General features: G+C 46.2%; 1 protein-coding gene across 2 annotated transcripts; it reads right to left on the minus strand.

Moving 5' to 3' along the window:
• Positions 1-1,586: 1,586 nt before the first annotated feature.
• On the minus strand, positions 1,587-12,804 carry oat (ornithine aminotransferase). 2 transcript variants are annotated; one of them, XM_048987777.1, is made up of 10 exons: positions 12,691-12,804; positions 7,249-7,488; positions 6,294-6,518; positions 6,102-6,197; positions 5,266-5,393; positions 4,976-5,098; positions 4,534-4,662; positions 4,267-4,380; positions 4,035-4,179; positions 1,587-2,646 (listed from the first exon to the last, which is right to left on the minus strand). In XM_048987777.1, exons 2-10 carry the CDS (start codon positions 7,466-7,468, stop codon positions 2,486-2,488), a joined length of 1,341 nt encoding a protein of 446 aa, XP_048843734.1. In that variant the 5' UTR covers positions 7,469-7,488; positions 12,691-12,804; the 3' UTR covers positions 1,587-2,485. The 2 variants fall into 2 exon arrangements, with proteins under 2 accessions (XP_048843734.1, XP_048843735.1); XM_048987778.1 differs by having other exon boundaries at positions 12,687-12,798.
• Positions 12,805-13,730: the final 926 nt, after the last annotated feature.

The following is a 13,730-nucleotide window of genomic DNA, read 5'->3' on the forward strand; positions in this document are numbered from 1 at the left end:
CCCCCTTAATCTGCCATTTAATTCTTTGCTGCTATGGAAAGGTAAGTGTTTGCCTTAAGGCACTGCATGAGGATTTTTGAATTAAGTTGCCAGTCGCTGTGATCCACAAGCCTTGAAAACAAAGCGCTGAAAATGCCAAATATATCGCACACAAAACATAATAAATGCAATTTCTTAGCAATTCCGAACAGTGGATGCAATGAACAGCATGAAATAAGTTCCTCTTGATCACAGGAGGCAGGAGAGAGGCGGGTGCGGGGGTGGGTAAGAGACGCGTGGGGCTGAATGACAGTGTCCCATGCCTTCCCAGCAGTGTGTAACTGATTGGCCGGGACAGGTGGGTGTGGCCATTTAGGGTGCCAATCATGGTCACACACCAACGTCCCCACACCGAGTATATCTTCTGTTTTCACTCTGTAGTGTCTGGCAACCAGCACACCGCACCAGCTGCTCACGACCACTTTCTGCCACTGAATACAGCCACGACCTGCCTCTCTCTAAATGGCCACAAGGGGGCCGGCCAATCCCCCCCCCCCCCAACTTCAGTGCGGGTTTCTCTGTTCCAGCTAATTTTGAATTGGAACATTTAGAGATTGTGGCAATGTGGCGAGTAACTGTGTGGCAGAAGGCCAATGGGGAGAGGAAAGTGAGATTGGTGAGCATGTGATTCACTCGAACCAGCCTTTTCAGCTTAAACTGGGCTTCTCTGGCTGCAAGCAGGTGTAAACAATGACGAGAGGAACGTCTTCATTGGCTCATCCTGCCAGGGTTCGAGCTGAAGACAGGGAATGCTGGGTAATACACTGCTGACAAACTAGTGGCCAATCAGACAGCCCCCGTAACTCCTTCATTTCTCATAGCAGCTTGCCCACCCAATTCTGAAGACAGACAGCCAGAAATACTAGATATCGTTCTGCACGTAGGGACCACGGCAGCTCTTTCATGGTGAGGAAACGGCAAGGCCAAATCCGCCAGACAGAACCGCCCACAGATGGGACCTGGTGAACGATCCAGGGATAGCTGTGTGAAACGGTCCCAAAACATCGGCTACAGTGGCAGCTGGAATATGGCCCGAGTAGGAAATTTGTGTCTCATATGTGGCCATCCAAGTAAATCAAAGGCATGTGTGCACGCACGCAATAACACTATAATAATACTCTGTATGAACTGACTGCTGCCGTAATAGAGAAAAAGAACTTTTGGAAATCGTTAGCGGCTGGTGAAGTTTCAGAAGGTGATATGCTGACATCATGTGGCCGCTGTGTGTAGTGCATCTCAGAATCACGAACTGTGTAATGGGAGCTGCTAAAATCTACGAAAGACGCACGAGCGTTTACAGCCGCTCCTCGCTTAGCGACCGAGTTGCGCTCCAACAAACAGGATGTTAAGTGAAATGGAGTTAAAAATCATTACACTGCCATGGCACTTCATACTGCAAAGATCACTCGTACTGCCATCTCATTCGGATAAAGTTTTTGTACAGCCACGACATCGATTACTGTGTTTATGTGAGGTCACAATAAAATAAGTCTAATACCCAAAAGCCATTTATGCCACAAATGTAAAGGAAATAAACACCCAGAACAGACCGTTCAAAAAAATGTATTTTCAACAGATGCTACAATTCAACACTGGGTTAGCACAGCACAGACCATGACACACTTCAGTGAAATTAAATGTCAATTAACAATAACAAGGCTTTCATCAAAGCAGTTATTTTCAACATACTTCTAGGGGGGAAACACACGAAAGAAGTGCAAGAGCTGGTGTCCTGGAGCTGACATGTCACTGCTGTTGGACAGCATCCATGAGTTACCTGATTAGCTAAAACACTAACCAACCAGTCCGGTTTGCCCTGAGCATCCGCTGAGTTTCAGAGCAGCAAAAAAAAAACCTACATCAGTGATTAATTCAGAAGCTGAAATAAAACCTTCATATGACAAGTTTCGGGAACTTCCAGTTCTTCATTTTCAGAAATAAACGCTGACTGAACATTAAAGTCGGTTTTTGACGTTTAACGGCTTTTTTTTGTAACAGAATCACCTTTTTAAAACTCTTTCCGCTAAACCTCTAACTACACAAACGTTCCTACTCTCAAAACACTCCATTTCACCTCCGGTTCATACGTGCCAAACATTTCCTTTTTGCCTTATGAAGCATCCAGATAAAACAGCCGCTGTTATTAGACCAGACACTCCATACCCTGATATGTCTACAATAAGTTTGTTTTAAGGGAATAAAATTTATTAAAAAATTAAAATTCAGCTTTTAAAAAAGCATGTTAAATTAGGCTGGAGTGTAGTCTGTCAATCACATTCCAGTACAATTTTTAGAACACTTAAATTTTTTTTTTTTTCATTTTTAGATCTGTATTAATTTAGATCACGATAACTAAAATCCTTCAACACAGATCCAAATTCAAAATCTCCAGGGGATTGTCCTAGCATACGATGACGAGGATGATGGCTTGGGGCAGGATGGTCGCTCAGAAGGACAGGATGGTCTTCTGAATAATATCCACGCACTCCCGGACCTCGTCCTCCTTGATGATGAGGGGCGGGGCCAGCCTGATGATGTCACCGTGTGTGGGCTTGGCCAGCAGCCCGTTGTCCCTCAGACGTAGACACACCTTCCAGGCGTCGTAGTCTGAAAGAGCACCAAGTGTCAGGCTGAGGGGGAACAGTGGCAGCTGTAAAGTTGATTCAGCTACATCTGGCAACCCATGTGGTCTTTCTTAGGGTCGGTTAATACTCAACGCTGGCAACCCGTTCGCTTATGCATCATGGCTGCCAGGCGTTTTCTGCGTTCATTCCACCCGTCATTTACGGAAGATGCAGTACCACCAAAAGTCTTGGGGGCAGTATGATCACATTTTGCCATGGGATTAAGTGTTTATTTACAACACTGATAGTATTAAATTAGAATTTGATTTTAAGAACGAGTCTCTGCCTCTGAATCTTCGAAATTTAACGGCAGTTTAAGTTTCTTCTGCTTCTGAACTCAATCTAGTGTACAAAGTACAGTGTACAAAGTACAGTGTATAAAGTACAATGAAATTATTACTTGACTACCTTCTCCACAGACTACAAACAATTATCAAGATAGTGCAACATTACAGTACCAAAAAATAGGGCTGGGGGATGCGTGATATTAATATCGACACTGCAAGGGCCACGTTCTCACATTGCAGCTGGGTTGAGATCAAGCTTTTGAATACCTTCATACCGAACGGACGTTTTGCAACATAATTTAGAAATCTTGGTGATGGAATTTGGCGAGTTCCAGGGCTTTATCTACGCTAAAACATTTATATTCCGTTACAGGAAACAAAACCTGGCAAGCGTTGCAATTTTAATGATCATTTCTTTTGGAAATTTACCGCCACTACTTGTGCATGAGGTCTGCGTGCACTCCCTGAGCCAATCAAAATCATTTTCATCCTTTCTGTTTAAATCACTCACACATGTGTTTGTGAGAAATTGATTTTAAACTCCTTTTTGCTTTATAAATACTGTAATATTCATTGCTGAAAATTATATATTTTTTTTCTTTCCCCAATATTTCCCCGGTCATAAAACCAAGTACGAAATACTATCCACTACAAAATATCCAAAAGCATACAGTGCAGCATTTAACATGAGGTAGTAAAGTGATATGTGGCAGAGCGAAGTACCAATACGATGCGGAGCAGTGGGTAAAATATAGAGAATTGCTGTTGCAGTATTACAGAGTCAGCAACTCGCTGTGGAGGCAGCGAGTATAAAACATTTCATACCACAACCTCATAGAAACAAGACTAGGAACGAAGGAGCCGACCGAGATAGTTCTCTCACACTGCCCCCTGGTGGACATAGCTTTTAGTCCTCCTGTTTGGCATTAAAGTATGTATGAGCAGCAGGACTGCTTGCGTAGAGACAGCATGTGTAAGTGCACGCGTGGAATGTAAACCGGCCCTTAAATAGTATCCGTTCATGTGCAACCACTGACCCACTGAGCAGCGTAGCTTTCCCTACCTTAACCCCTAACATTCTAACCTTTAGTTTCTTTGATGACGACGGCGTTGAGGAGACCCTTTCCTCTGACACAGGTGACGATGTCATTGGGCAGCTTCATTAGCTCCGCCCTCAGGAGCTGGCCCATGTTCTCCGCATTCTCTGACAGCCGCTCCTCCTCCAGCACCTGTGGACGAGAGGTGCTCACTTAGCGTCGACGTGGAGGCCCGAGAAACGGTGGGCCGGATCGGATACTGCGGTGCCCCACACTGACCTCCAGGGCGGCGATGGCCACCCGGCAGGCGATGGGGTTCCCCCCATACGTGGATCCGTGCTCGCCGGGCTTGATGGTCAACATCACCTCGTCGTCACACAGCACGGCAGACACCTGGGGCAGGGCAACCGCAGAGTCACATGACAGGAAACTAAAGGGGTCGAGAGGTCATGCATGTGCCGGAAAACTTAAGGAGCACACAAATCAATGATAAGACCAACAGGATCCAGCAGCCATCCAGGAAGGGATGCTACAGGCCAGACTCACGGGGTAGACGCCCCCCGACAGAGCCTTGCCCAGGACCACCAGGTCCGGGCGCACCGCTTCATGGTCCACAGCCAACCTGCGGCCAGTGCGAGCCAGACCAGTCTGCACCTCATCAGCGATGAACAGAACCTGGGCGGGACGAGAACGACATCGGTTTACAAGCAAAGTGTGACCGATGAGATATAACAGGAACTTTTTTTGATCCCATGGGGAAATTCTTGTGCATCTGCTGTGCATAAAAATAAAGTTTAAAGAGGAACGTCAAGCTGACTGCGCTGAAGTTGTAGACACTGCGATGGAAATTCTGTAAAGCAACATTTATGAAACACCTGTTCAATATTCTATAAACGCACAGGGGGGAAAAAAAATCTATGAAAAAGCCCTGATATGTAACTTTCCCAGTGAACATGTCGGGGTGGAGGTAGGGGAGGGCGCCACTCACATTGTGCTGGGTGCAGAGCTCCCGCACTTTAGTCAGGTACCCGGGATCCGGGACCACAACCCCAGCCTCGCCCTGGATGGGCTCCACCATGAACGCAGCCACATTCTGGTCCTGCAGGGCGCGCTGTGGAGCACAGCCCGAAAAAATGCCTTCAGAAAAGTGATGACAGAGCTTGCTGCTTGACCAATCAGAGTACAGCATTCAGCACGTACAGACAATCGATATGTTATGGGTAAGATGATTGGGGGAAAGACTGCAACAACCAGGAGGCGTAAAGCCAAAAGCCCCACCTCCAGTGCGGGAATGTCATTGTAGGGGATGAGCTCGAATCCAGGCATGAAAGGCCCAAAGCCATCGTAACTGCTAGGGTCTGTGGAGCTCGAGATGGCGGCCATGGTCCGTCCCCAGAAATTGCCGGCTGCAGGGCGACAAAAGGGCGCACTGCTGAGCTCGCAGCCAGACAAACTAGACGCATACACAGCGCGCGACTGACACCAAGCCAGTCAAGCTGCACAAGACAACCGCGCCAAATCTACAGCTTTTATGATTTCTGCGTGCAGATACGCAACAGCTGGGAATGAGTTAATCATTCAGCAAGCCGTGGACAGAAGCTATTTCGCGATACAGCACTCATCTGAATTCCAGTGCCGTTAGAATGTAACCGATACGTTATCAGTCATCTAATACCACAGTCATCCGTACCATTTCTACAAAAAGGGAAAGTCTGGTTAAATGCTGATATATATCTGCAGACGGTGGAATCCGATAAACATAATAAAAAAAAAAGACAGTGATTGAGCGAGATCTTCTCCATGTAGCCATTTTGTACACAAGCAGATATTCCATTACAAGGTGGAAATTCCCCTTAAAAGATACGGCACGTCAGATATGATTCACACGATATAAATACATGCTACCGGTGACATACAGGATTATTCCTTCACTGTTAAACCTTTTGATAAAAAGAATCAACTTATTCATGACCTTGATTTCAAGGATCACGCTATTTTTCCACACCTTGCAGTATTTGTGAACTTTATCTCATAAAATACAGACAGACAAAAGCTCCATGTTATTGTCAGTCATTTGCAGATTAAGGAAAAATGTGGATGTTTAGATTGCTTACTTGCAAAGATAATCTTCGCCTTGTATTTGGGTACGCCCTTCACCGTATACGCCCACTTCCGAGCCAGCTTGCACGCAGTCTCCCCACCTTCAACGCCTGTGGGTGAGGGGGAAGTGGGCGTCACCTCAGGAGAAGGTTACTGTGATAAAAGGCCGGACCACGAGGTCCCCTCTGTCGCGGCCGTCGGCGTACCTGTGTTCATGGGAAGGACCTTCTGGTAGCCGAACAAAGCGGTGATGAACTCCTCGTATTCGCCAAGCACGTTGTTGTAGAAGGCGCGGGAGGTGAGCGTCAGGCGGGCGGCCTGGGCGCTCAGCGCCGCGATGATCTTTGGGTGGCAGTGGCCCTGGTTCACGGCGCTGTAGGCGCTCAGGAAGTCAAAGTACCGCCGGCCTTCCACATCCCAAACGTAAATTCCTGTCACGAGACGGGAGATTGTGTGGTCAACCACAATGCACCTCTTCAAACCCAGATAACCATCCATGCAAGTCAGTTAGAGCAGCACTACCCAAACTATATGTGGCATCCCGTCTACAGTACACCCCGAGTTGCCAGGGAGGGGCTCCAGCCCCCCCCCTCCACAACATTGTACTTGTGGAGTGATGGCTGGAACTATACATGTACAAATTTAACACATTTAACCCCAGATATCGCATATTAAAGGCACTATTGAATATGGTAATTTTTCCACAATAATCTCACCCAATACGAGGGCAGCATGTGGCTCAGCAGACTAAGTCTCTGTGCCCAAGACCAGCTGGTCGCAGGTTCAAATCCTACGGCCACCAGAACGATGTCACCTTAGCCTGAATTGCTCCAAAAACTGGCTGATCCTCTTTTTTTCACTTTTACGTCATTTTCAATTAAAGCGCCGGTTAAATAAATAAAATGTAAACATATATAATGAAGGCGGAGCCTAAGCAGGTAGCACTGTGACCTCTAGTACTGGCAGTTAGGCAAGTCTAGGTCTCTGAAATATCTTTGATGTGTCAGACAATGTGATTGGCACCCTTTGCAGCGAGATCCCTTGCTGTGTGCCATGCGCTTCCTAGTACAAGCTCCAGGCCTCATTTTCCATTCCCTGCATTTCATGCGATTGCAGTTGCCACCAGCCCATTGGCCCGTAGCCCCAGTGGGCGTGTCTCACCTTCTCCTCTCTGCAGTGCCACGGGTAGAGGGTGGTAGTTGTGCGCTCCATACTTCTCCTCCCGGGCGTACACCTCTTCAGAGGACAAGGGGCGTTCCGTGCGCCTGGCGGCGGGGGCCGCGGTGGAGGCGGGCCGGGCGCCGGAGCGCATGCTGTGGCTCAGTGATGGCACCGCCTGCCTCAGGACGCGGCTCAGCCTGGAGAGCATGCCTTGCTTCATCTATGATGCGTTTTTTTTTGCTGTGCGACAAGAAGGACAAGGAGCCAATTAGGAATTAGACCAGCATAGCACTCAGGCTTTATATACAGCTAAAGGAGCTTTTCAATATGCCTGCGCCCTATCACCAGGGAGTGTGGCGCTCTGGGTTAGAATGCTGTGCCTGTGATCAGAAGGTTGCTGGTTTGAATCCCACTGTTGGCAGAATAAAATCACAATTCGGCCCAAGTCTGATCCCACTTTATTCTGTTGTTCATTGCTTTGCCAAACCTACATGGTTTTCTAAATAATTAAAGTTTCATAACTCGGGCTGTGCAAAGGAGTCACAGGTTTTGTGACCAGGAACTGCGGAATCTCACAAAGGGCTGTGTGTGCTGTGTATGCTGGTGTTCCAAGTCACACGCTGACACTGCTAACGAGAAGACTCCTGATGAACTCCTCAAGCATGCAGTTCTTGGGTTCTCCATCCTGTCTAGAACGGGAGAACACTGGAATGAAGCTGGGGAGAAGGCCGACCGGAAAGCGAACACGAGACCTAAACCTGCGTCTCAGTGGATGAGCCTCCGTCGGGGTCGAAGCAAACAGCCGCCGTCTGAAATTTCATCCAGCTGCCAAACGGGCGGCAGGCCGAAATAACCAAACGTCAGCGCCTCGGACTGACAATGGCCAGTGGGACGTTACCGGGAAACGGACCCCCCCCCCCCCCCCCCCCACCGGACAGTGAATTTCCATCGTCGTACCTCAGTAAATAGGTCAGTCCTCGTGGAAGCCGTCTGCATCCAAATCCCCGTTCTTTGCGTTAGAAAACATATCCAAAGTTATGGCATTTATGGCCAAACAAATACAGACCAATTGTAACTATTCTAAGAACGTGGCCTGTGTTTATTATGTGGTTTTGCCTCAGATTTGTCAAAGTGAAAACTTTGGTATAAGTCCTTAAAGATGGCGGCAGGGTTTGTATTGTGGAGATTCTGGGACAAGGTGGGATCGAGCCAGAAGCAAATTCACTTCCTTCTCCAAAGCCGCAGCAGCAGCCAGGCAGCTCCTGTTGTCCCTCAGTTCCCAGCAGGCAGATCTGGGGGCTGGTGCCCTTGTGTGGCCTTTTCCACGCGCCCCTACGCCCAAACCCAGATAACGTCCCGCCTCTCCCCCATGTCACGCGCTCCTGTTCTACGTCCAACACATCCCACAGTCCATTTCTGTGCGTCCTGCCCTTTTAACAGACTCTGCCTTTGCCACAAAGAACACAGTATTCTTTTTTTTTTTTGGGGGGGGGGGAGTGTTTTTAGCCTAACGGCAATATCACACCACAAAAGATTTACTCAATTTATCTGTTGGACATTGGCGCAAGACCAGCTTATGCTGAGCTCACCCTGTTTGCTCAGTTATCCTTACAGTACCTGGATTTAAACATTAACAAATTAGCAAATGATTCTTAAGGACAATCTACAGACGGAGACAAATTCGTTGGTTCTCTTACAGCTCAGAAAGTGCTTTATGCTTCCGGAAAAGCGATGCAGTTGTCTCATGTATACTTGTGTGCCTTTCATATGTCATGGAGTGATGCAAAACGAGTTTGAAAAGAGATAAACTATTGCTTATTCTACGAAGATGTTCTAAAATGGCCTAAAAAGAAAAGTAAAAACTGAATGTCACACTGAACATGGTGCTGAGGAGGCAAAGGAGGGGGCTGGCTGGGGGAGTAAGAAAAGTAGACAAAGTCTATAAAGCCATTTCCAGCAGCTTGAGGTTGCAAGTATCATCAAGAAGTTTAAGGCCCACAGGACTGCAGCCGACCTCCCAGGACTGCAGCCGACCTCCCAGGACTGCAGCCGTAAAACTGACCCCAGGCTGAGCAGACGGACAGTGAGAACGGCAGACAAAAAGCCAAGAACACCTTTCAAAGGCCGTCATTTTTGGGGCAACAGTGGACGAAGGACCAGAAGAACTGCACTGGTCAGAGGAACACATGAAGAAGCCAGACCTCACTTTGTCGAAATGCACACCGACACGCCGCAATGCTTCTGGGAAACTGTCCTTTGGACAGATGAAACAAAACTGGAGAAAACTTACTAGACTATACACACAAAAAAATAAAGCTTGCAAAGAAAACAACACTATAGCTATTGTCACACACGGGGGGGCACGCAGTTTCGTTTTGCAGTGAAATACCTCTAGTTTGTGCAACGAAATATTATGTTAAGGGTCTCATCATTTTTGCCAATTTTCATTTGTGTCTTTTAAAATAATCCGTTGCATCAAAATTCTAGATCAAAGTCTGATTTTTACTAAATATGGAATAAACAATGACAAGTGACGATCACGGCTGGCCCCCCATCCTGGGTTGTTCCCTGCCTCGTGCCCATTGCTTCCGGGATAGGCTCCGGACCCCCCGCGACCCAATAGGATAAGTGGTTTGGAAACTGGATGGATGGATGGAAGTGACGATCACTTTTGTCAATTTCAAGTTATTTCAGAGACAACTGTGGATTTTTTTCTTCTTTCATGGAAGAGCCCCAGCAGCTTTGTGCACGTCTGCATAAAGATGTCGTTTGCGGGATGTGAAAGCAGTAAGATTTTCTAGGTCTACATTTTTTTACCTTTTCCACGGCCTGCATCACACTGCCTGTGGTCAACAAAACTTGTGATACGCTGCAAAAAATACAACTGACTTGAGCCCTAACAGCTAATCACAAACGATTCCCACTGTACAGTACATTAAAAATGGAGCTGCTTAATCCCAGGTGAAGCTCTGCAGGCAGAAATATCAAGGCATAGGAAAACTGCTCCCTGTAGAGCTGACAGCGATATGACTGGGGATCGCATTTACACTACCCCCCCCCCCCCCATATACACACCTGCCCCAACAGTAAAGTGAGAGTCCCCAATCTGGCATTACAATCTTTGAGTCATCAAATCCTATGTTACTGAGGTCAGAGAAGCTGGCAGAACCGTTGGTGATTCGATTGGCTATTCAGGAGGTGTTAGGACTGCGCTGGAAGGTGATAGGCTGTCAGGGCACTGCCCCCTTGGCTCAGCCCCTTTGGCCAGAGCCAGCAGCTAAAAGGAGACTGACGTGCCTCACACACCCTCATCAAACCAGCATGCCACTAAAGTTCTGCCAAAATGCAGGCGGGAATGCAGCCCTAACACGGAAATAACAAAAAGATATGACTAACCTATAATATTCTAGATCGCCGGAGTCAATTCCACTTTCTTCTGAATAAGATGACACTGTTAAATTGCTTTGCGGTGCATTGCACTGCTGTCCTTGAATCAGCTCAGAATTAAACAATAATAATCATGTGACCTACCTCCCTAATTCATATTTCATCGCTCATTACATAAACCCCATTCACTCCTTACACTGGACTGAGATCTTCAGGTCAAGTGAAGTATCAGGTAGCGGTGATATAATCAGCATGGTCACTAACTAACTAACTAACTAATCGTTCTGTCCCCCCCCCCCCCCAAGACAGAGCTCTGATATTTGCTAGGGCCATAAGGATAAAGCCTAGAGGAGTCTATGCATTAATCTGCCCCTGAATGTAATAACAGAATGTTCCTTTATCCAATAAGTTTGTCAACCTCGTGCCTTAGTAACTCCATGTCATGAGATAATACTTCAGCCATGGTCTTCTGTCTGGCTTTATTTGAGGTCCCCCCCCCCCACCCCCACTCCCTAAGGCCTGACGTGGAGGTCAGGCCTGAGCTAACTTCAAAAATCCAGGTAGCGGCTGATAAAGCACATTACTGTTTGTTTTCTGCAGAAAAAAAAAAAAAAACCCACAAGTGTATCAGACAGGAATTGTTCTCTTTTCACTAATCAATATTATCGCGAAAATCGATGGTGTTGGCCCTGACCTCGTTATTTATCCCCCCCATGTTCATCATGTGCTTAAAAATGTACTATAATTTGCTTTTCCTGCGACTCGGCAGAAATTTCTTTTGAAATTAACGCAGGATAATTAAATATCCTTTTGAGTGTAATGTAACAGTTAAACACAAATTATGAAAGCATCACTGAACAAAACTTAAAGAAAATCGAATTGCTGTGGCATGAATTTACACCGTAAAACTAATTTAATCCTCACATACAAGGCAGAAGTAAGAAATGCGATGACGTGCATTAACAGAAATATTTAACCCCCTTCCCAATCCCTACGCCAATAACTTTTTATGACCGACTGAAATAGTTCTTATAATGACTTGATATAAGGTCTCCCAGAATAAAATTATCGTGAAAAACATCAAAATCACCAGTTTTTACCGTTTACAATCCTCGTATATTTTCAGTTACATTACACGCAAGCTCCTGACATTTTCCATTTTGTTCTTAATTACCAGTTGGACAATGACTTTTATTAATGTCAACATATACGACCTCGTAAGTAAATCTATTTTATAAACCGGTGCTTAGTATACAATCACCTTAAGGGATCCATAAAATTTCTTAAATGTGTGCATGTTCCCGCTTAGGGATATACCGAGCTGCATTCCTATAATTATTTTATTAAGTATGCATTCATTCCTCTCATTCTAAGGAAACGAGGAAACACCACCCGGCTCGTAAACTAAATAATAACCCCAGGATTATTTAGTTCGGATTTCTATTCGGTTTTACAAAAATAGAGACACGGGTTGCTGCAGAGCAGGTTGCTTCATTCATCCATCCGCCTGTCTCACCATCATGGAAAAATACCAGCCACGACGGCGATGGTGGGGGGGCGGAGGCAGCCTGATAGCTCCTCGGCTAACCGAGTTGTAAGCAAGCGGCTACTAACTAACTAGCCATCCAGCGGAGGGCTTTTGCTCATCGCCGTCGCCAGTTGGATGGGTCTGTCGCAAAATGTCGCCGCCGGTCCGCCGGTTACTGTCCGCGTTACGCTGCGCCGCGTCCACATTTAGCCGGACATGCTACAAGCGCTAAGCACCAAAACCGGCATGATGCTGCACCTCCGGCCACACAGATCCTGCGCTGCGCTCCCCCCTGCCTCACAACTCCATCCTCACCCTTTATTAAATATCAGTTATCACGCCAATTAATTTACGATTCGATGATCATAAGTCGCGCCCACCTGCAACAGAACCGGGACAGATGAGACCGACATAAATCACAAGCCCGCACCGGCTGATCCATCGAATCAGATGGCCTGTAAAATACGCTTTAAATAATCTGACGGCACCAGCTGCAAAGACGTACGGAAATTAGAGTTAATACTTGCAATGAAAGCGTCCGACTCCTCGTGTCTCCTTAGTCCCCTGTCTGCCTTCAGCTCTTCTGCTGTGCAAGCAGCTCCTTCCTCCGCTTTTACGTCATGCTATGACGCCAGAGGGGTAATCGATTATGCAGTTAACTAGTCGACTTCTAAAAGAGACACCTACCGAAATCCACTCGCTTCTTTGAATTAAACAATTGTAATTAAATCATCATCATCATAGTCGTCGTCCTTTGAAATAAACGCCAGAATGCAGATACCGTCTTTTTTCCCTGATACACATTAACTACATTACATTAACTGCTTACGTTAATTACATTAACTGCTTGCGAGTTCTATACGAAAACACCGTTCAGGTCACACCTTCCACGCCTGGGTACATGCGCTGCCCTAAACATCCTATTCTTTCTGCACAATAGTAAAGGATGAGAGAGTCTATGTTGTTTGCTTATTCGATTATTTCTGTAACCCTACCATCAATTTGCTATAGCAACATTAAACATTAGATATCCATGTTAAGGAACAAAATAATGCATATCTCAACCACTGATTAATTAATTAAAACTGTTGCCATGTTTTCTGTCTGACATAAACGACTGAAATGTTATTGCAACACACTTCTGGTAAATCAATAGGATCGTGTAATGATTCACTGGCCACAAATATCTTAAGATTGTGTTGTTGATGAGAGAATCTTTGGACAGGTACAACAGTCAATAGACCCGTCTGACCTGTGCTTCAATTCAGATAGACCTCCCATGCATCCATTTTCTGAAACTGCTTGTCTGTTTCAGGGTCCCCCCCCCCCGACCCCAGATCTCCCATCTTTAGTGTTTTAGATTGAAATGTCAGAAATAATACTAATTGTGATAATTGTGATTTCCACCAAGGGCCTAGGAGAATGGCAAGGCTTGAAAGTTCAGTCAAATAAAAACTGTACAACCACCCCTGCCAATAATTTACGCATCCATTCTCGTTTTACCGATCAGTCTGCTTAAAATAATTTCTGAACGTCTGAATGCACCGTATCGATTTGATGCGGACTC

This window comes from Brienomyrus brachyistius, chromosome 20 (assembly GCF_023856365.1).
Source record: "Brienomyrus brachyistius isolate T26 chromosome 20, BBRACH_0.4, whole genome shotgun sequence".
Lineage (NCBI taxonomy): Eukaryota > Metazoa > Chordata > Actinopteri > Osteoglossiformes > Mormyridae > Brienomyrus > Brienomyrus brachyistius.

What these genes read in the sequence shown, in the direction of transcription:
- oat (XM_048987777.1), bottom strand. Translation starts at nt 7,468, where the DNA reads ATGAAGCAAGGCATGCTCTCCAGGCTGAGCCGCGTCCTGAGGCAGGCG. An exon ending in GGTCCTTCCCATGAACACAG is followed by an intron (nt 6,198 to 6,293) that starts GTACGCCGACGG and finishes CCTCACCCACAG; the next exon opens with GCGTTGAAGGTGGGGAGACT. An exon ending in ATGACATTCCCGCACTGGAG is followed by an intron (nt 5,099 to 5,265) that starts GTGGGGCTTTTG and finishes TGTGCTCCACAG; the next exon opens with CGCGCCCTGCAGGACCAGAA.